The sequence below is a fragment of the Suricata suricatta genome, chromosome 2 (genome assembly GCF_006229205.1).
Source record: "Suricata suricatta isolate VVHF042 chromosome 2, meerkat_22Aug2017_6uvM2_HiC, whole genome shotgun sequence".
Classification (NCBI taxonomy): Eukaryota; Metazoa; Chordata; class Mammalia; order Carnivora; family Herpestidae; genus Suricata; species Suricata suricatta.
Genome location: NC_043701.1, coordinates 155,053,256 through 155,075,868, shown reverse-complemented (window position 1 = coordinate 155,075,868; position 22,613 = coordinate 155,053,256). Strand labels below are relative to the sequence as shown.

The 22,613-nt window shown below is 47.8% G+C and overlaps 1 protein-coding gene across 11 annotated transcripts in view; it reads left to right on the top strand.

Moving 5' to 3' along the window:
• The window catches only part of SORBS1 (sorbin and SH3 domain containing 1), a 224,269-nt gene that overhangs the window by 101,558 nt on the left and 100,098 nt on the right, over positions 1 to 22,613 (top strand). For 8 of the 11 annotated variants that reach the window (XM_029932268.1, XM_029932270.1, XM_029932276.1 and 5 more), the window contains 4 exons: positions 6,070 to 6,123; positions 12,010 to 12,078; positions 14,823 to 14,918; positions 16,872 to 17,000. In XM_029932268.1, coding sequence (XP_029788128.1) covers positions 6,114 to 6,123; positions 12,010 to 12,078; positions 14,823 to 14,918; positions 16,872 to 17,000 — 304 coding nt within the window. In that variant the 5' untranslated portion in view covers positions 6,070 to 6,113. The remainder of the gene's footprint in view (positions 1 to 6,069; positions 6,124 to 12,009; positions 12,079 to 14,822; positions 14,919 to 16,871; positions 17,001 to 22,613) is intronic. The other 3 variants (XM_029932277.1, XM_029932267.1, XM_029932271.1) reach the window with 1 other exon arrangement.

Sequence of the window (22,613 nt, the reverse complement as noted above, 5' to 3'; positions counted from 1 at the left end):
GCATGGAAACACAGAGGTGGCTGAGTCGTATGACTCATGAAGAAGGAAGAATTGACTAGACCAGGCAGCTTGTCAGGTGTGGGTGGGAGGGGAGTGACGAGGAAAAGAGGAGAAAGTGGTGTGTGACGGACAGCGATTCACTCCACTGTTCATTGGGTGCTTGCCGGGCACTGTACCAGATGTTGGGATACAGAGATGAGAAAGACCCTGCCTTACCAGAAGGTGCTCACGGTCTAGTGGGTTCCATGTATGAGGCCTAATTGGAGGAGCAGACACAGACGGGAAGGCAAGGTGAGGCGAGATGAGTGATGGACTCAGCTGGCTCTTATCTAGCTCATTAGCAGGACTTGGTGTCCAGTGAGTAATGGAGTGATCTTGAAAGGTTCTCAAGAGGGAAATGGCACTGTCCAGTCTGTGCGTTAGCTGTGGAGGGCTGATTCTCATCTGGAATTCTGTATGTATTGCCAACAGGCCAAAGGCTAAAGGTGGCCTGAGGAGGAAGAAGAGGGATGGGGGCTTAGTAGAAGGAATAAAAAAGCAAGACAAAGAGAAACTTTATCTGAATCTGTTTTTGCACCCCAATGAGGATATGGATTAGTTTTGTGGTCTGGGAGCCTTTTTTCATAGCCAGAACCCTCAGGAAATTATAAATGAATGAAGTCGATAAAAGCGCAGCCACCATGGTTGGACTGAAAGGTGGGGAACGGGTGCGGGGGTGGGGGGGAGGTTACCTGCACTGTGGCATAGGCCTCCTTCCAAAACAGGCAAGAAACCAGGGAAATGGACTAGGTAACCTGAATGGATCCTTCCGGCTCTCCCATTCTAGATGAAATTCTCAAGGAAATGAACATGAAGAAGGAAAGGGACAAGGACCCAGTGCAGGGTCCTCTAGGTCTTTAAACTCGTAGAAGAACTATGGAAGCCCTGTTCTAGAAAGATCCTCATGGACTGATGTAAACCAATACATAGTGACACTTAGAAATCAGGACCTGGAAGTTTTATGGGAGGAAGAAAGAGTTAAGTGTTTTAAATTTAGTGGAAAGGTCAGCGAGGCCCCAACCAGTGCAGAAGCCAGTGTTGGGCTTGGCCGTGTGTGCGCTGGAAACCTTTCTGAAGGCCATTTCAGATAATTGGTTAGAGCGGAAACCAGTTGGAGAGACTCCAGGAGGAAATGAGAGGATGTGGGGGATGGCTTTCTGATGTGTTTTCCTATCGCTCCCTCTCCAGAAGCATGGCTCTTTTCACAAGAACCGTGTGCTTGTTGTGTTTTGAACCCCCAGCTGTGTCATGGGATTCCAGACTGAAGTTAATGTCAGGGTTGAGTTTATCCTATCTTTCTCCCCTTGAAAGGAAGTGTCAGCGACTCAATGTTTATCCTTTCTGGCTTTCTGAAGAACCTTCTGCACCCTCTCTCCACCAATGTAGAGAGTGCATTTGAAGAGAGGTGACCATTAATAGAGATTAAGAAGAGGATGGACTGTGAAAAATTGGAAAAATTTGGCTTTGCTGGTGGGTCAGCAAAGTATAAAAAGCAATAAGGCCATTTATTCTGGGGCTTTGTGAGCTGTCACTGTTCTTTTCAAGCCATTCTAAGGAAGTAGCTGCAACTATATCAAATCAAGTCCCAGATGGGTTCCAAAGCCAGAGTATAACCAGGGTTTGGTTGGGATGAGTAGATTAGCTTGCTTTTAGGCAGGCACTTTGGATTTAAGGAGGGTCCTGGTTATCTTAAAGTGAAGACTCCAAAATTAGGTTCTAAAGGCTGAATAGAGACAAGGACAAAGTTCATGACTGAACATTCTGAGGATGACAGTGTCTCTCCTAGGGAAACAAAAGTTTGTGTGTGTGTGTGTGTGTGTGTGTGTGTGTGTGTGTGTGTGTGTGTAGACATGTCCTTGTGTTTGTACGTGGGGAGAAGTAATAGACACCAAACACCGTGGGCACAGGAGAAGCTGGAGCACCCTGTGTGGGAGGTCAACCCAAGACTCATTCTTTTCCAAGAATCTTTGTTGGACCTTGAGTTCATTTTTACAGACAAACTCAATTCTTCCCTTGTTGTATATCCCTGAACCATCCATATAAGGAAGGACCTTCTTTCCTTCTCCAATAAACAAGCCATATTTAGTTATTGGGTGCTATTTAAGCTGGAAGCATGAGTATAACTTTTGCTTTTTAGTAATTATTCACTCTGTGTCATCAAGACTTATCTCAGAATTATAGGGTCGTGGAATTAGGGAGGGGCCATGCAGAACCATTAATTATCCAGTTGCATTCTTAAGAAATCTGGCTACTTCACATCTTGTTCTTCTGTTGGAATGTCTGTGTTGATGCTGTGGCCCTTTAACCAAGTACTGTAGGTCCTGACTGCCCGAGGCATGGAATGACCACTTGACCTTCGCTGGCCCACCCAAGCTGTGATACTGTGTAGGTGCCTGCCACTCACTGGGGGTTGGCTGTCCACTGGCAGCTGTATGGTTTTGCCACTAAGTGGCACTATTAGTCACTTTGGCTTTTACCCAAAGGTGCCTGCCTCCTTTGGAGGGGCTTGTGAGAGAAATTCCAAAGCCATGCCATCATGTTCTCAACCACATCAAACTCTTTACAGCTTAGTTTTAAAGTAAATATTAAGTGTCGGGGGGGTTATGCAAAATAAACTCTCACATTCTACATATGATTTTAATAGCTTTCATTATTTCCAAATAAACTGCAGGGACTAGACTATGACTTTCAAGGCTTACAGCAGCTGCTCAGACTCAGTTTGTGCAGCATCCTGGTCACAGCCTCACCACCCCGACTCTGAGCTCTTCAGGTTGTAGAGCAAAACCCTTTACTGAGCCACGTGGGATTCACATACAGTTGGCCTTCAGGGGAGAGGAATGAAGATTCTCCTCTCGGAATGAAACCTTTGGGACCCCGGCTCCCCCTCATCTTGTTCCGGTCAAGATTCTTGGGTTGCAGATGACCAGAAATTGCCTCTGGTTAGCTAAAACTGAGGAGGGGATTTAGGTAAGATCTTGGGTAGTTCAGGTTTGGGGAGGCTAAAGAACTACACTCGGAACGGGGGCAAGAATTCAAGGAGGCTGAATCGGATGGAATGAGAGCTGGACTCAGTCCCTGAAACAGTCCGGATAGGGTGTCACTGCAGTTGCTGCCGCTGGCGAGGACTGGACACTGGGCGCCCTCCTTGGCACAGCTGCCCCTGCAGATTTTACTTTAAATTGCCCCCTCTTTGTATCACCTGCTGCAGATTCAGTCACCAAATGAGAGCATGCCCCAGAATCTCCTACCCAAAAAGTCTGTGTCCAGAGCCTGTGCTCACCTGTGCTTGGTCATTGTCACCTATTACTGTCATTCTAGTTCTTAAACTGTTAAAATAGTGTCCTACCACTCTGGGCCCATTCTCCTTCCAGCTTACAATCCAACCACTAAATGGTTAACCTCCGGCATGGAGTTGGGGGTGGCTCCTGGAGAGTGCTAAAGTGATGTCTTCTGTGCACTTGTGGCACAGCGGTGGTGTTTCGGATATTATTCCTGACTATATGCACTTTAGATCACTGTGTAAGCAGGCGTGGGACTGGCACTTAGAAATTACTGGGATCTGTATTGGAAAGTATCAAATGTGCAAAGGGCTACCTGCATATGTATGACAGTGGTTTCCATCATGTGTAAGTTGAGGCATCTTTTTTGTTGGGCTCATAAGACATCTCCATTCATCTCTTTCCCAACCTGAGAATGCTGTTTTACCATGTACTTATTTTCGAAATGAAGATTAATTAAACTATACTATACAGTGGGAATTGGTAAATGAATTATGGAGGGTGATCACAATAAAATATGATGTAGCCATTAAGATAATGGATATGATGACTATGTAAAAATCAAGACAAATGTCCATGAAGTCTTTAATTTAAAAATTGAAACACACAGCCATCCAGACATTAAGTTTACAACTATGAAAACGCTACTTCTTGCAGATAAAGGTTAGAAAGGACTATAAAGAAAGAAACTACATTTGATCAAGAGAGCTTCCTGGTTGAATCAAAAACATGTCTTCAATCACTTTAAAAGTGGAATAAAACCTTAATGAAATTATTAAAGTTATTTTATAAATAAGAATGTTTGGGCACCATGATGACAGCTTTTTTGGTCTTGGGAGGCATCCTGGGTATCAGGAAACCAGGCTTGGCCACGACTGGGGGCGCAGATGAGAGCAGGTTTGTTCCTTAACCGAAAGAACAAATGTTTCCACAGGTCTTGGGCTGTTGCAGGTGATAGATTTTTGGCAGTGTCAGAGGCAAGCTGTGCAGGGGGCTTAGAATGATATTCTTTTTGCCCTTAGCATCCTACTCAGCTCCAAGGGCAGTAAGCAAGGCAGCCGCCAGAGGGGAAGCCATCCCTGGCTTCAGTGTGTTACAAAGGAAACGAACACACGTCTCCTTGTGCAGACCCTCAGACCATACCGTGGTCTTCTTATTACAGAATTCATGAACTGGAGAGTCCATTTCCTCTCACTCATTGCTTCTCACATTTTAAAGTGCAAAGAGACCAGCTGGGGATCTTGTTAAAATGCAGATCCTGATTCATTTGGTTTAGGGTCAAGTGTGCGTTTCTGCATTTTTAATAAGCTCGCAGCTGATGCCAGCGCTGCTGGTCTGTGGACCACACTTTAAATAGCAAGGTTCCACATATCCTGAAGACTTGCTTTTCAGATCGTCTTTCCAATATGTTCAACTAGACCTTTTTATTCAAAATATGTGCTTTGAAAACTACAGAATGTTGTTGAGATGAAAGACCTGCCTAAAGGGACAGAGTGTCTCTTCTCATGAATTGAAAAATCCAGTTTTATTAAAATGTTAATTTTCCTCCAGATGTATAGATTTATTCTTTTTTTTTTAATTTTTTAATGTTTTATTTATTTTTAATACAGAGAGAGACAGAGCATGAGAGGGGGAGGGGCGGAGAGAGAAGGAGACACAGAACCGGAAGCAGGCTCCAGGCTCTGAGCTAGCTGTTAGCACAGAGCCTGACGCGGGGCTCAAACCCACGAACATGAGATCTGACCTGAGCCGAAGCCAGAGGCTTAACCGACTGAGCCACCCAGGTGCCCCCAGATATATAGATTTAGCACTGTTTCTGGTTTGGTTTGGTTTGGTTTTGGTAGAAATCAGTAAGAGTCTAAACTGTGTGAAAATGCAAAGGATCTAGAAGGGCCAAAAATGATTTTGAAAAAGAATGAAGTTGGAAGTCTGACACTACCTGATTCTAAGACATAGGCTAAAGCTAGGGCAATCAGCACAATGAGTTACGGGCTAAAGTCAGGTCAGTGGAACAGAAGAAAATCCAGAAATAGACCTCCACATATGTGACTAATTGCCAAATTGTAGTATGCTAAGTGAGGGAAGCCAGCTGCAAAAGAGTACATACACTGTGATGCCACGTGTAAAACATTCTAGAAAAAAAGGCTTAAACTATAGTGATAGAAAGTAGATTACTGAAGACTGGTTACTGAAGACTTGGGATGAGACCATGGTAAGTGAATAAGTAGAATGTTTTCCCACTTTGGGGCAGAGTGTACAACCTTCAGGTCAGCCTGTTTGGGTTCCACTCCCAGCCTGTGCCCTCGCTGTACCCCGATCTCCTCATCTGTGCAAACTAATACAGTGTCAGTGCTTACCCTGTAGGGTCATTGGGAAGATCAAAGATCATCAGTTTGTGTTGCGATTTTACCTTTCACCTAAAATTTGATTCTTTCTTTCACCCTCTCCTTGATCCATGTGCATTCATGGAACTTAGAGTTTTTCATAGAATCTTAGAGCTGGAAGATATCTTGGATAGTATCTTAACCAAGTACGGGTGACAAAATGGAGGCCAAGGAGGTTGAGTGACATGCCCAATGTCATGTTCCTACATAGCCAAACAAGAGCTAGAGGACTGGCCAGGCAATTCCTGGTTCCAGTCTGTTTTATCAAGGGTTGTATATAATGTTTGCATTCTTAATACAAACCATGGGTACTTCTTGTGAACCCCACATTCCTCAATTCTGTTGTGTTGGTGTTTGTTTTCCTGCAGAGCAGTTCAGAGCCGCATTGCAGAAGACTTGTTCTGTTACCACCATGAGCTCTGGTAAGTCATTTTAAATCCTGTCTTTCTCTTCTGAACAAATCTACAGAGCTGGGCGGTTTACCCAGATTTCCCACCTACTCTTAAGGCCCTAAATGCATTTCATTTTTCATTTTTTGAGACTTGAGTAAGCGCCAAAGCCTTGTTGTAAATTGTCATTGCTACCATCACCTTCATTATTAATGATTGAATGAGCACCTATTATGTGTTAAGAGCTATGATCTACATTTCACATGCACTGTGTCCTAATTTTTGTATCTTTCTAGTTTTTAAACAATTTTATTGACACATAATTGGCAGACAATGAACTGCAGATATTTTGAGTGTACAATTTGATAAATGTTGACATATGTGTACCCCTCAGTGGCATTGTTTAATCCCAGTGACCACAGCAACAGTAAACAGATTGACCACAATTGTCCCAAGGTGTGAGCTATCCTTTTTTTTTAATATTTTAAAAAACATTTATTTATTATTGAGAAACAGAGAGAGCATGAGCAGAGAAGGGGCAGAGAAAGAAGGAGACACAGAATCTGAAGCAGGCTCCAGGCTGAGTTGTCAGCACAGAGCTCGACGCGGGGCTCGAACCTATGACCTGAGCCAGTCAGACACTTAACCAACTGAGCCACCCAGGCACCCCAGGTGTGAGCTGTTGTAACACTTCTTCATCGAGGCTAGAACAGCAGTTTGCTTACGTTTTTGCTATGCCTTTGGTAGTAAAAATCAAGACCTAAAGAAATGACCAGTTTTTAGTATTTTTATTTATTATTTTTTTATTTATGAGAGAGAGTGAAAGTGAGAGGACAGGGGAGGGGCGGGGGGAGCAGGAGGGAGGGAGGGGGAGAAAGAGAGAGAGAATATGAATGAATCTTAAGGAGGCTCCACGCCCAGCGTTGGATGCAGGGCTTCATCTCATGACTATGAGATCATGACCTGAACTGAAATCAGGAGTTGGACGCTTAACCTACTGAGCCACCCAGCTGCCCCAGTTTTGCGTATTTTTAGTTTAGAGCTGGGGTAAAAGTACAGGCAAGGGAAGACAGAGAAGGGAACAGGTCCCCACTCATTGTGTTGCCAAGTGCTGTCAGCTTTCCAGCCCAGAACTCAGGGCAGAGGAGTTTCCATCTGGAGACTGAGGCCCACCTTGGCTTCTGAGCATGCCCTGGCGCCTCCCGAGACCTGCAGGCTGAGGGGGGTTGGGCAGATGGCCAAGTAGTAGCTCATTCAAAAAGGCCTCCCAGGGGCACCTGGGGGGCTCAGTAAGTTAAGCATCTGACTCTTGATTTCTGCTCACGTCATGATCTCAGAGCCCTCAGATTCATGAAATTGAGCCCTGCATCAGTCTCTGTGCTGACAGCACAGAGATGGCTTGGAATTCTCTCTGCCTCTCCCCTGCTTGCTCTCGTGCACTCTCTCTCTCTCTCTCTCTCTCTCTCTCTCAAAATAAATAAACCTTTAAAAGAAAGAAAAAGGTCTCCTAATTCTGCATTCTCTTTGGAGTGTTAATTTTATCTCCATTAAAAACAAGCCTTTCTGGGGCGCCTGGGTAGCTCAGTCCATTAACTGAGTGTCTAGCTTCAGCTCAGGTCATGATCTCATAGTTTGTGGGTTTGAGCCCCATGTCAGGCTCTGTGCTGACAACTCAGAGCCTGGAGCTTGCTTCAGATTGTATCTCCCTCTTTCCCTGCCCCAGCACTCATTCTCTCTCTCTCTCAAATAAATAAACATTAAGGGGAAAAAAAGCCTTTCCATTTATTGACATACAGTGCCCCTCTAGCCAAATTCTAAATTGTGCAGGACAGTGTGTGCTTAGGACAGAGGATGGCTCTGGGTGGAACAGTGCAGGGCCTCCACTTGGCTTCCTCACACACCAACTGTATGGCCTCTGGGCTGTAGGGGCCCCTTCCCTGCATTCTCCTCTGTGAAATGGGCATCATAAACACTGGCCCGCTGGGACGCTGCGTAGGTAAAGTGAGGCAGTGCTCCTAAAGTACTGTGCCTGCGGCATCACCAGTGTTGGTCCTCCGTTGTCGGTTCAACCCAGAGGTTGACTGGTCTCCGATTCCCTGAGCGCTTCTGCTGCACCTGAAGACGCCGCACACCTTCTTTCCCCTCCACGTGGACTTGGGTACCTCCAGGAGCTCCTGCTTTGTAACTCATTTTTTCTTTTTGTTCGCTTGGCTTTTTGGTTTTGTTGTCATTTAAAACAGCCAGGGCTTTTATTTTTTTATTTATTTCTTACTTTTTTTTTTTTTTTAACTTTTGCTCCGCAGCCTAAAATTTCTGGTTCTACCAGAGTTCACCTAAGCTGGCATTGCCACTCCTGGTATGCAGAATGGGAGGAGGGCGGGAGGGGCCCGGCAGGAAGGTGAGGATGCAGATGGGCCTACGGGACTTCTCCTGGGTTCGCTCCCAGGCGTGCTGCAGGAGGCATTTCATAAAGAGTCCAAAAAATCCCAACCTTTTGGACTGATTATCCTATTCTTGGGGTTTCCATCTGAATTCAAGAAGAAACAAAAAACATCACCCACTTGAAGGTGGAGAATGAGCCGTTCATGATATGTGTGTTTACTTGATGGGATATTATGCCACCATTGAAAGTGATCATTAAGGGGGCAGGGGGGCTCAGTCAGTTAGTGTCCAACTTGGGCTCAGGTTATGATCTCACTGTTCATGAGTTCGAGCTCCGCATCTGGCTCTGTGCTGACAGCTCAGAGCCTGGAGCCCTCATCGGAGTCTGTATCTCCCTCTCTCTCTTTGACCCTTCCCTGCATATACTCTGTCTCTCTGAAAAATAAGTAAACATTGAAGAAAAGAGAGAGATCATTAGGAAGAAAGCAGCTGTGTAGAAAACATTTGTTTTAACGGAAGTGGTTTGCTTGTGTTACCTCCTTGCATCCTCTTGGCAAACCCACAAGATGGGGAAACTGAGGCCCTGAGAGGTTCATAATTTATTTGCAATAACCAGGTAGTGTGTAGTGTGGAGCTGAGGCAAACCCAGGCTGTGGACACCAACACTCTAGGCTGCAGAGGTCTGAATCTGAGGTGATGAAACTATTTTGCAAGTTTTCTTCTAGTTTAACTGTATTTAATGAGAAGAAATATCTTTATATTTAATTTAAAGGACAGGAAGTCCATGGGGCTGGGCCTGGTGGCCACTTAGAGCTGCCCCCGTGCTTGTGTCGGGAGGCCTGCAGCCCCAGAAAGGAGACAGTGAAGACGAACTAGGGCAGGTGCCTGGGGAAGGGAGAGTTACAGGGAGAACAAGTCAGGTAATGGAGCCTTGGTGTCTGGTCTGCTTGCCAACACCCTCCTCCCACCCACCCCGGAAATGTCGGTGCGAGGGAGATAGTGGCATCTGGGAGAATTAGCCTTCATCTGTAGGTAGACGGGGCAGTGAGCAGGGCAGAACCTACGGGCCAATATCAGGAGGTCTAGGCTGCCGGCGGGGAGGGATGGTGGCCCTGCTTGGGTCTGGGTCCAGGAGCATCCAGACTGGCCTGTGAGGGAGGCTGCTGATTGAGAGGTTGAGAGCCTAGGTAGGTGACCCGGTCTCAGCCACATGGGGTCCTGGGATTTGGGACAGGGCTTCAGGCCCAGCATTAGGGGAAAGAGCATATAAGCTATTTCATATAGAATATATTTAGTTTGTATTTATAGAATATGTAGGAGACGTTTAAAAATTTTTTTAAACATTTACTCATTTTTGATACACAGGTGTATTTTTTATTTAAAAAAATGTTTATCCCTGCCGGAGTCAAGAAGATGCCCTGTGGGATGGAGCAGACCAGAATTCAAACCATAGTTTAGTGATCTTGGACAGGCCTGGCATCCTCTGTGAACTTTAAGTTTCTTGTCTATAAAATAGAGTTCCTAACTCCTAGCTCCAAGGGACTGGCTTTGAAGGATAAAAATGAGATGCTAATTACAGAATACTTAGTGTGGATCCTCAGATCCAAGCAAATAGATACTTAAAAAGCCATAGCTGGGCGCCTGGGTAGCTCAGTCGGTTAAACATCTGACTCTTGGCTTTGGCTCAGGTCATGATCTCACAGTTTCATGGGTTTGGGCCCCACATCGGCTCTACACTGACAGTGCAGACCCTGCCTGGGATTCTCTCTCTCCCTCTCTCTCTGCCCATCCCCTACTCGTGCTGTCTCTGTCTCTGTCTCTCTCAAAATAAATAACTTTAAAAAATATTCAAAAATAAATAAATGAAAAGCCATAGCTGTTATTCTAATTGTGTCTTGGGTGCCTCTTGGCTGTCGGGTGGTGGGGAGTGGGGTTACTCCAAGCACGCTGGTCACAGGTCTCAGGGCGGCGGGTCCTGTCTGCCCACCTGCTTGCTTTCTCAGGCCTGCCTCTGTCAGTTCGGCAGTGGGGGGCTAGGGGACATGGTTGGGCTTAGGCTGCCGGGGGGAGCTGGGGTTTCTCAGTGCCTCCAACTGGGCAGAGCTCAGAAAGGTCTCGGCTGACCTAGAGGAGGTGACGTTGGAGATGAACCCGCGAATGCATGGGATTTCCCCAAGGTAAGGCAAGACGAGAAGGCATTCCTGGTGTGGGCCTTGCAGGTCCGGAAGTCTCTTGACATGCTCAGGGGGGTTGTGAGGGGGCGGGTGTGGCAGGCAGCTGAGGAGGGAAACGCAGCAGGAAAAGGCTGGGACCAGAGAGCCCAGAATCCAAGGTAGCTGCTGGGCCCTGCAGCTTGTGTGTGTGTTTGCTTTTAATTATCAGAAAGGTCAGTTACTTCAAATATAACCAGGTAGGCCAAGGTACACGCATTCCAACTTACTGAAAAATTATGTGCTAAACAGTCATTTGTCCATTTGGGGGAATTTGGAATACATTTTTTTCCCTTATGGAAATAATTAAATGATTGATTTCCCAGTCTAAACCCCAATATTTTTATTTTCCAAACAGAGGTGAAGTACCATCTACTTACAGTAGAGGGGTTCTAGAAGATACTGTTGCATTGTGCCATTTCACTTTCATCTGGCCTGCACCCTAAGGCTTTTTAACATGGAAAGGGCCATGGTTAGATCAGGAGCTAGAAAGTTCTCTCCAGATGTAGACTGACAGTGGGCATTGAGAAGGGACAGAATGCAGGTGGGGCGGGGGGCGGAGCATGTCATTTCTGGGACAGAAACACGAGAGCCTCAGTGGGGGGCAGTGGGCAGGTGAGGAGGGGCAGTGTCCAGAGACATTGCATGGGAGGGAGAGCATGCCTCAGTGGCGGGGAACGAGGGTGTGGGATGAAGGAGGGTGTCCAAGAACCTGGGGCCTCTGTCCGCTGACAGCTCTCACGCTGGATGCCCAGGGATGCGTTTGAGCTAGCCTTCGAGTTGGCCTTCGAGTGAGCAGCCAAGCTTTTGTCATTCAGGAAATACCGTTTTGAGGGAATGAAGCAGATTTTTATTTTTTAATTTTTGTTTGTTTATTTATTTTTGAGAGAGACGGAGTAAGCAGGGGAGGGGCAGATAGAGAGAAAGAGAGAAAATCCCAAGCAGGCTCTGCATTGTCAGCACAGAGCCCGATGTGGGGCTTGAACACAAACCGTGAGATCATTACCTGAGCTGAAACAAAAGTCAGACAGTTAGCCAGCCGACTGAGCCACTCAGGCACCCCAAGCAGATTCGTTTTAAATGTCAGAAATGAAGCCACAGCAGGGAGGCAGGAGAATGTATGTCCCCGACTACATACTTCCCATCCCCAAACAGCTTCTGCCTTCTCTCCTGGCTCAAGCCGCACAACACGCTCAGAGTTCTCCCGTGGCGCCCAAGGGCGCCCTCCCCAGACCCGGGAAAGCCTGCACGTCCCCAGCACGGCACACCAGCAGGACACAATGAATGTTGGGGGACATAATCGCAGGCCTTGTGCTCTCTCTTTCAGAATGTGATGTTGGTGCTTCTAAAGCTGTGGTGAACGGGCTGGCGCCAGGCAGCAATGGGCAGGACAGAGGTAAGCTCTGGAGGGGAAGCCCGGCTGGGGACTGTGGAGCAGTTCTAGCTGGAGCGGAGTATGTCTCGCCTGGGCCACCGACCTGCCATGAGCAGTCACTGGTCGAATTGGGGCGGAACTGGAGACCTGTTTCTCACCCCGGCTTTGAGACCAGGAGCACATTCTTGCCTCTCATGGGTCTGAGGCTGCTCTTTTCCACTGTGAGGTGACATGTTAAAAACTGTCCCCCACTCATAGGATGGGAGTAACAACAGGTCAAGTACACTGATGGGATCCTTTGTCACGCCTGGTACGAATGACACTTAGCGTGAAGTCTGTCTTACCTGGCATTTTACCTTTACCTGTAGTAAATAGTGACACACTCACGGTCCTGCCCCTGAGGACCTCTGAATGCTGAAATAAGTCATTTCAGTGGCATTCATTTCCTGTGCATCTTTGATTTTCGGGCTTTAAAAATTTCAGGAGGAAAGATTTAAGTGTGAAGTGGATGATGGGTAAGATGACCTTTGAGGTCCTATTTGCCCTGAGGTCTCTCAACATCAGTGTCCACATGTGGCTGCCCAGGTAGCCAGGCAGCAAGGCTCCATGTCACTTGTGCAGCATGTCATGAGTAGAGGGGTGAAGTATGGGTTCGAGTCCTGCTTCTGCTGCTCACAGACATCTCGGGAGGTCCCTTATCTAGAAAATGAGGGAATGAGATGTTATGTAGTGTTTATTCCTGCTTCAAATTCGGGGTTTTAGTGATTCCGTCCATGCTCATCCCAGTACATTCTATGGTATCAAAGAGAGGGGGCAAAAGTCTTGTCATTGAGCATTCAAGTCAAAACACACCATCTCTAAAAGAATAATTTCAGAAAGTGACATGTTTGGCCTCTGTAACTTCCATCTGGTTCAGCCAAATAGTCCTCTTGAGACCAAGCAAAGTGTAAAGTCAGGAGGAGCAGCCGGGAAGGGAAGGCATAGCGCACAGGAGAAGATGGGGAATGCGGGGGGAGGGGGGGAACACGGTTGGTTTGGAGGTTCGCTCCTCTGCTGCTCTGTGTTCCTTGCCTCCCTGCTTCCCTCCATGACCACCCCTCTCTCGTGGTGTGGGACCATGTTCTCAGGGCCTTGGACAATCTTACTAAGTTACATCTGGGGTGATGAGGGACAAAGCCTGTGGAGTGGCTCCAAGGGTGTGTGTAAGCATCCAGGGAGCATGGGGAGGGGTTGGGGCCCTGATGCTTGTAAAACCTGTGGGGCCATCAACCCTATCCCCGTGAATTCTTCCGTAGAGGAGACTTTAGGGGTGTGAGAGAGGATGGCAGGGAGAGGTGGATTCTACCTTCAACTCGGTAAGACTCAACCTTTGCTTGGAAAGGAGGCGGCAGATGTCACCCGAAGGTGATCATGGTGGCTTGGGGAACTGAACAGATCACTGAACTGGGTGCCAGGACATCTGAGCTCTGGCCTCTTTACCTAAGAGTTGGATGTCTCTGAGCACCTCTGAGAGCCTCTTGCTTTTCCTCTGAAAATGGTAACAAAACTCCCAGGTGGTCATAAGGAGCAGGCAAGAAGATTGCTGTGAAAGCATCTTAATACATGTAATATTGTTATTACCTACTTAGTTGTTGGTGGCCGTATGCTACGTGACTGCCTTATGAAGTGGCAGCATGATGGACTGGAAGATGACCTCTCCACAGCTGAGGTGCCTGCATCCCTCCTGTCCCCTCGACAGGCTCACCTGCATGATACTGATGCCCTAGTGACAGTCTGGCTTCCCAAACAAATTTTATGTAGATCTGGGGCCATAAGACTTGGAGTGTGGCTCGTTGGGGTGACCCCAGTGCCATAGCACATGCTCCTTTGCTGCCATTAGGGCACCAGAATGAGGGGAGGCCTCCCAACAGGATAGTCGTGAGAAGGAAGGCTTGGGAACATGCCCACCATTGAGACTCCAGAATTTGGGGATGCAGGGAGCACAGGGAAGCCTGCAGATGGAGAAGTCTGAGCCCCCATGGTATGAGGACAGCAGCCCTGGCCACATCCCAAGCCGCTATCCTAGTTCTCTTACCGACGTGCTGGGTGTTAGGATCTGGGCTGCGTACGTGGGTGCCGCCCAGAGCCTTGAGCATGTGCTGGACGCCTGGCAACCTCTTGTCCAGGAAAGGCTGGGTTTAAGCAAGACCATCTGCTGCCCAACAGATGGAGGTTCTGATTTGCTCGGGGACAGAGGACCATGGTGATGAGAGCAGACATAGGACCCCGGAAGTTGGGATGGTGGGGAAGCAGCTGTGGCGGCTGAGAGGACCAGGCAGCTCACTTGCTTGCTCCCTTCCCTCCCCCACTCAGCTGGGGCCTGAGCCGGAGCTCTCCTCTTCATGGCCCTGCCCCCAGCGCCGACACCCCGGCATAATTCCCCCCGGGGCCCCGTGGGCCCTGGGTGCTCTCCCTTCCTCTGTGTGCCAGGCCATCTGCGTGTCTGGAAATCTCTTTGTCCAGAGCCTTGGCACCTTCCTGCTGTGGTAGGAGGCACAAAGACACTGACCAACTGCGTATGGGTGACAGTGGGAGGGTTCTGCCATGTTGGCATGGAACTCTGGAGAGGGAAAGCAGGTTATTTTAAATCACTGCATCTACTGCTCTTCGTATTGTTCTCTTCGTGTGGGCGACTTCCTCCTATTGTCCCTGCGCAGTTCCTCAACTGCCTGAGTGTTTCCCAAATGCTCTTTCTGGATACACCGTTTACCCTTTTGTGTTTTCAGCAACTGCCGACCCTTTACGTGCACGCTCTATATCTGCTGTTAAAATAATTCCCGTGAAGACAGTGAAAAGCTCTTCAGGCCTGGTACTCCCTCCAGGTATCTTTTCTTGGGTTGGTTTCTTTTTTTTTTTTTTTTATTAAATTATTAGCTGATCATGCATGGTTTTCCTTTCTTTCCTTCTAACAAAGACTTGAAGGCTTAATCCTTATTCCCTCTCACATCCGTGGCTGGTTCCTTTCCTCGTGTGTGTGTGTGTGTGTGTGTGTGTGTGTGTGTGTGTGTGTGTGTGTGTATTTGTTCATTCTGTGAGCCAGCGAGTCTGGAGAACTGACAGGTGCCTTGCCCTTTCTCTCTTTAAGAGAAGAGTCACCCAGAGGCTAATCATTTGCTCTGGCCTCGGTCTCTAGTACACAAGTTCTGTGATACATGGAGGTACGTGAGGTAGGTGGCTCTGTGGAGAAGGTTCCAGCTCCCAATACTTTATTTAAAACTTCAGTCTCCCTGAGAATGAATGTATCCACAGAGGGGACCTCTGACTTGGACTGAACTTGAAGCAGCTGCCTTTGATACCTAACCCAGATGCACTCCTGTGAGGCTTGCTGGGCCATTTCCCTCTTGACCCCTGACTTCACCTCCTCTCCAAGGAGGGGGTGCCCTTCAGCGGTCAGCTCTGGCGTGCAGCTGCCTTCTGTGCCAAATGGGACAAGTGGGGCTGAGGTGGTGGTTTATCCTGGTGGGGCTTTGGGGAGTTGGGCAGATCTGGGTATGGACCCAGGAACCCAAAATGGGCTGCACTTGTCAGTTTGCTGCTTGTCCTTTTTGAAAGGACCATGAATCAGTTTTCCCAGTAGTTTTGGGACATCGGTCACTTATCCTCTTGATAGGATTGGACAAGTCACATGCTCCCCAAGGCCACCGCCTACTCTGCCATACTTTGTGCTTTTGTGCTTTGCTTTCACTGGGAAGAGGTGCTGACGGGGCAGATCTGCTCTCTCCTCTCAGGAGAGAAGAGGCTGCTCCCTGCCCCGGCGCGGGAGTGGGGCGAGGCTGATGTCTGAGCCGACATCTTTCCCATCACCCACCTTCAGCCTTACCCCATAATCGCAGTCATGACAATTTTAGGTCTGAGATCCAGGCTGTGCTGTGAGCAATTTGAAGAAATGAATTCAGTTCAGCTTCAGCTGCACAGAAGGAAACACGTGCCTTCTAGCACTATGTGATCTACGTCGGTTTCTTGCCTCCCCATCACTGGTTTTCCTAGGGATGGGCATCCAGATCTTCTGAAGCCTGTTTTGAAATCCTTCTCACTGGAATCCTGAAAGATGGCCTGGGTCTGCTGTTGGGCCACTGTGAACTGTAGGAGAGATCGGGACCCAAGGAAGCCTCAGTGGGAGGTGCAGTGAACACTGTTCACTGAAGGACTTCGCGATTCTTGTCATTTTCTTTGGTGTGAATTCATGAAGTTTGAAATGTGAGGCTGTTACGCATGATCTTTATCCACAGGTGGCATATCCTGTCATCATTTCAAGGTCTTGACTTGCTGATAGAAGATTTTCTTTTTCTTTTCCACGGGGGAACTGCAGGAGCAGTGATTCTCCCCAGAACAACTCGATTCACAATATTGCCAGCTTGCTCTTTTATATAAGGAGAGTGGTAGAGAAGCTTGAGAAGTCTCTCATAAACTCTTTCTTGAATTGTGCCTTACTAATTGGTCAGAAGTCTACCCACCAGCCCAAGCCTCATCTAATAAAAGGAATTAACCTGCTTTCATTTTGAAATGTTTTCAGCTGATAATTATAACTCACACAGAACTCGTTGCCTCCATTTTCCCTGAGCCTTATGATGTGTGGTAAACCTCTGAAAATGGAATTCATCTCTAATCCACCCACAAATTAATTTTCATTGACCACCGCATTGCCCATAAGACTTAGCGCCACTGTAACCAGGTTCATCTCATTCCCTGGCTGTAACAAGTTGCTAGCTGACTGTTGGCTTTAATCCTTCCGGAGCCTTGAACTGAGGCTTCTCTTTTGTGCCTTTCTTTTTCAGACATGGATCCAACAAAAATCTGCACTGGGAAGGGAGCGGTGACTCTCCGGGCCTCGTCTTCCTACAGGGAAGTCCCAAGCAGCAGCCCCACGAGCCCTCAGGAAACCCCGCAACATGAAAGCAAACCAGGTATGTGACCCCTGTGCTGGGGGGAGGTGTTCAGCATCACACTGGGAGGGTGGGAGGCCCTCGTGCTTTTGCTCAGAAAGATGTGAATTCATCCGCTGCCGCCTAACTCTCCCAGGGGCCCCAGAACAGTCAGCACCTGGCTCTGTGTGAAAGGTGGTCCTCAGTGCCCTGAACTAAAAGGCACCCACTTGCTTTGGGCAGATGCAAAGCAGTGGCCACCACTTTGCTAGCTTTTGACCAGAGATGGGGAGAAGTCTCATTAGGGAGCTGGTGGCTCTGCAGAGGACAGAGCCTAGGAGCATGAGAGGGAGTGGTGAGGTGGGCTAGAGGGGAGGTTTCCCCAAGCCCATCCCCACTTTTGAGAGCTGGGTCTAACTGCCAGGCAGGGCTGGGGCAGTAGGAGCGGAGAAGCCAAGGGAGGCTGAGAAGTGCTGGTCGCCTCTGGCCTGGCTCCCAGGAAAACGAATGGAAGAGGGCTCAGGCCTGGTGGGGGTGCAGGCAGCCGAAGCAGCAGAAGCAGAGGAGCAGTTCCGAGGCCCCTGCACACTAGGAGCAGAGGGAAACAAAAGAAGCGCCTATATGCAGCCCACCTCCCGTATGATCCATTGTTCAGGGTGCCTGGAGAGTGGTGCTGAGACCTGGGACCTGGGAACCCCAGAGATCGGCATTCTACCACCTGTGGCTGTGCAACTGTGGATGGGACATTCACTGTCTCAATACTAGTGATCTCATCTGTAGAATGGGCTTGATAATTGCACCTGCCTCATAGCATTACTGTGAGCATGGGGGAAGTAAAGTTTTTGCACCTGCCTAGTGACATGGAATGAGCCCTTAGCTGCTATTCATAGGTTATGATTAGGATAATTTTGACATCTCTGGAGAGGGTGTTCCAGGGGCCCCACAGCAAAGTGTTCTGGGTGCTGAGAAACACTGGTCACAGGGACAGCTAGCTTCGGGTGGGTCACATGGTACTGGTTCTCACACTTGAGCTGCATCAGAATCACTGGAGGAAAATGACAGAATGCTGGGTCCCAGGCCAGTGCTTTAAGATTTAGGATTCCCACTTGTAGGCTTGAGGAGTTGGAGGGTTTACATTTCTGACAAGTTCCCAGCCATGCTGCTGCTGCTCCAAGGACCACATTTGAGGGCTATTGCTTTAGGGAATGGGGATTTCTTACTTTCCTTAATGGAAGTGAAAGGAAAAAAGGAATTAAGGTGATGTCTACTTCCTTCAGGCTGGAGACAAAAGGAAGTGGGACACAGACTTGGTGCAGTGGGGAGCAGTGTGTTGTGATGAGATGGAATTCTGTAGGATGGGGATGGTCACTGCCCGGCATCCTGGAAACTGACTTCTGTCCCAGTACCAAGGCAGATGCCCAAGGACTAGGCCAGGCTAGGCTAGGCTTTGAGCACAAGCCCAGTTCTGATAATGCTGCCCCCTGTGGAGGGCTTCTTTTTCCCTGGTCTTCAGGAAGGAGTAAGTAGCTGCCAGCACTATGGATTGAAAGTAGCTTCTTGGTCTTATATTCCTGAACCCATACCTGGAAAGGTGGGACCAAGCAGTGAAGGCAAAATAATTTCTTCCTAAGGTTGGCTTAATCCAGCCTCTTGAGGCCTAACTGGAAAGATCCAGCTCCCAAGGATGTTTGAGGAAGAGATGATCCTAAGGGATAATTTAAAGAAAAAGACCATACCTACAGCTCATGGCCCAATAAAATGACCTTATAAAGCTCAGGGTCCTTTCTCTGGTGGTAAAAGGTAGAGCGAATGGGAGGAGAGGGTCCTTGAGCGCCCCCTGGTGGTTACAGTGTAGCACTAACATAGAACACCTGCTACTACTCTTCGCCCAGCAGTTGTGGGCTTGGGCTTACACTACAGTGCGGTAATTTGAGCACTTTAAAAAGCTGTCTAGTCTCCAAATAATTCTATATCTTATGAATTCTGACAACTAATTTGGGTGAAAAAAGATCTTGTTTGAAAATGTAAATACATTACGAATTAGAGGATGGCCCAGCCGTGCACCTCTCCAAGGTAAATCAATTTTAGTAGATTATTTTCCTCCTGGTAAGTGGAGTTCATTGACTCCAAGCCAACAAACATTCATTTAGCGTCATCTGAGTGCTAGGCACTAAGTAGTCACTGGGGATTGTGATGAGAAATGGGGAGAAGGTAGCGAAATGGAGAATAACTCTAGGTACATTAGGTGAAGACAGAAGTCCGTTTTTTGCAGCAGAGGAGTCTGCCATGGGCCACTAGTTCACTACTGCACTCTCCCACTGGGGAAGCTACACCTTTGAATACCATGAAAGTATGAAGGACCTGGGCAAGCTGCTTTCCAAGCTTCCAAGTTCCAAAATGCTCTGTGACCTTGGGAAGTTTGGGAACTAACTTGACCCAAACAGAATCGCATTCACTGAAAGACAGATTTGAGATAACATACCAGGACAGTTTGGGTGGAAGGAAGAAGCTAGATTTGAGTAAAGGGAAGGGTAAGTACCAAAGAGGCTGTAATGAGTGAACCCTGGAGTGAGGTTAAACCAGGATGTGACCCCAGAGATGGGATCTCCCAGCTGGAGACCTTGTCCTCTACTGTACTGCTCATAGACCAGCATCCTGCGGACTCTTGACTGAGTGTGTCTGGGTGGTTCCTCAGCCCTCCTCATCCCTGCCTGCTCCCTCTGCCTGGGCCTCTGGATGATGACTGCTTCCCTGCAGCAGTCTCTAGTCCTGTCACAGGGCCCGGGAGTCCATGGGCCTTGACAAGGCTCAGGAAATCCATTTTCTGCACCATTTGCAGGCAGCCATGTTCAGCCCAGACCAGGATCACGAATGTGAGACGGCAAGTGTCTCTTGCCAATGACTGGGCATGCTTCCTACTCACAGTGCCTTCACAGACAGCTAATGTCTGGCAGCGTCCAGCTCCCTCCCTTATCACCAGGGCCAATGTCTGTGCCCCAGCTCTGTCTGCCTCTTCTCTCCTCTGCTTCTTGGCTTCACCACCTCCTTCCATCCCTGTATGTCTACAAGTTGCCCGGACTAGAAGCTCCAGTCTTGTACTACTGCCCAGCACCTGGTCCTGGCTTCTTTCCTTACATGACCCTATGACACCCACATTTCAGAAGTGTCTCCTGTTTCCAGTCCTTGCTTCAGTTTCCTCATCCTATGAGACATGGTTTAGTTCCACAGTGACATAGCCCTCTGTTGAAGCTCAGCTCTGCCACTTACCATCTTTGTGATGTGGGCAACTCATTCGACCTTGGCCAGCTTCAGTTTCCTCATCTATAAAATGGGTAGAGTAGAGTTGCTGGGATTCAGTGAGCTTTTTCACACCAAGAGTTAGCATGAGCCCAGCACACAACAGGTGCTCTTTGATGGCAACCATTCTAGTTATACACATCCGGAGGCCTGTTACAGCCTTCCAGTAATTTCAGTGGGAGGCCTTGAGGGCTGTGGAAATGGAGAACCAGGGCCAGGGCGTGACAGTGCATCTGGGAAGAGTGAAGTGGCAGGGCTTGGTGTTTGGGGAGGTGGAGATGTGAACCTGCGGAGTAGGAAGCGCCTCCCCTGGTTGACTGGGAGGATGGCTGTGGTGCCCGTGGAAGCAGAGGCTTTATGAAGGGAGAGAAAGGGCTGTTGAATTCCATTGTTTGACATACTGAGTTTGGGGACAAGGGCAGGACCTCTAGGAAAGAGTTTCTAAGAGACATTTGGAAATTTGGCGCTCAGAGTGTGGATTTGGGAGCCCTGTTCGTCCACGATGAACACTGGGAGGATGGAAGTGCTCTCTGACAAGGAGTGAGATGGAGTCCTTGGAGTTGCCCAGTTTAAACCCACCCTCCAGACTCCTGCCCCCAAGTGGTAGGTTGACTCTGGATTCTCTACCGTGGCTTCCTGACCAGCCTTCTAATCTGTGAATATGGACCTTGGTTTTTGTATCAAGCTTCTGGAAATAACAAATAATTTTAGTGCTGACTCCCCAGCTCTGGGAGAGGTATTACCTTATCCCTGCTTCCTGATATCATTGCCTGGCCAGGTCTGAGTACTGACCTTATTGGTTTCGGGTGTCTGCACCTGTGTCCCCAAGTCAGCATGTTACTCCAGAAGAGACATGAAGCCTGATGAACTGTGGTTGTGGTACCAGGCTTCCTGTCTGGTGTAGCCTGAAAACCATCAATCCTGTGTTCTGACCCACAAGCCAAAATCCAGTTCAACCCCTATATTTTGTTAATTCTGTGCCAGTTGTCTCCATTCTTTCCTACCTGATTCTTGACTACCACATTAGCTTTAGGTGTAAATCAACTCCTTTCCTCTGGTTTGACTCTTGTCTTTGTGCTCTAGAAATGGCAATAACAAAAACATATCATGAGAAAATTGATGTGGAAGCAGTCAAAGACACTCCTTTTATGAACTCCTGTACAGGAATTCAGGCCAAACAAAGAAGTTGGAAGGAAGAGTCTCCACCCAAGAACACTCTCATTTCTGGCACCAAATGTGAGGGTATCAGAAGGGATTCCAAAAACTGCCCTCGGGTGTCATATTTTGCTAGGACTCAACGAACTCATTGAAAGCTGTTATATGTTCATGGTTATGGTTGATTACAGGGAGAGGATACAGATTAATATCAGCCAAGAGAAGAAGTCCAAAGTGAGCACTAGGGAAGAACCAAGCACAAAGCCTTTTGTTGACTTCTCCTAGGAAGTCAGGATGCATTAGTTTCTGTCTGGTATAGACTGAAGACCATCAATCCCTGTGTTCTGACCCACAAGCCAAAATCCAGCTCAACCCCTGCATTTTGTTAACTGGGGCAAGGGCAGGACCTCTAGAAAGATGTTTCAAAAGGACATTTGGAAATTTGGAGTTCAGAGAGTGGATTGAGGTGTGGCCGTATGTTCAGAGTACGGTCAACCTGGAAGTTCTCCTGAGCTGTTGCATCCAGAGTTTTTATCCCCTGCTCATGCGGCCAGTCTCACTCTGCAGTCCATTAGGAGGCTGAGCTCTGGATGGCTCAGAGGCCCCACACTGAATCACGTTATTGATCTGGCACAAAGACACTCCCATTGGGATGACATTCTGTGGGTTTAGAGATTAATTCCCAGAAATCAGATGGCAAAGGCCAGACCTCTTTTTGGGTAAGGTTAAATTATTTACCACACAGCTAGAATAATGAAATAAACATAAATGAGATTGGAACACTCTTAGATCCACTTGTAACAATTCTTGGATACCCTCCTAGAGCACATCGAATCTGACTCAGTAAAAGTTATCCTAAGATCCCAAGAACTGATCAGCAGAACAACTTTAGAGCAGACTGAAATGAAATTAGCACAGAATGAGATAAAAGAAAATATCAAGAGGCTGTGGCCAAGGCCAGAAAAGATCATGTGTAAAAAAGAGAAAGAGAAAAAGATAAGACAAAAAAATTATACTTCTGCTGGAAAGGGTTGGTCTCGTCAAGGCTGCAAAACCTACCTAGTATCCAACTTTCCTAAGCCCTCCTCCCCCCTCCGGGCCTCTGAGGTAACATTTATTGAAAGAAGCATTTTGACAGTCTCCTCACCCAAGAACTAATAATTGATGATTATGTATATAAAATTTCACCTGCCACACTTGAGT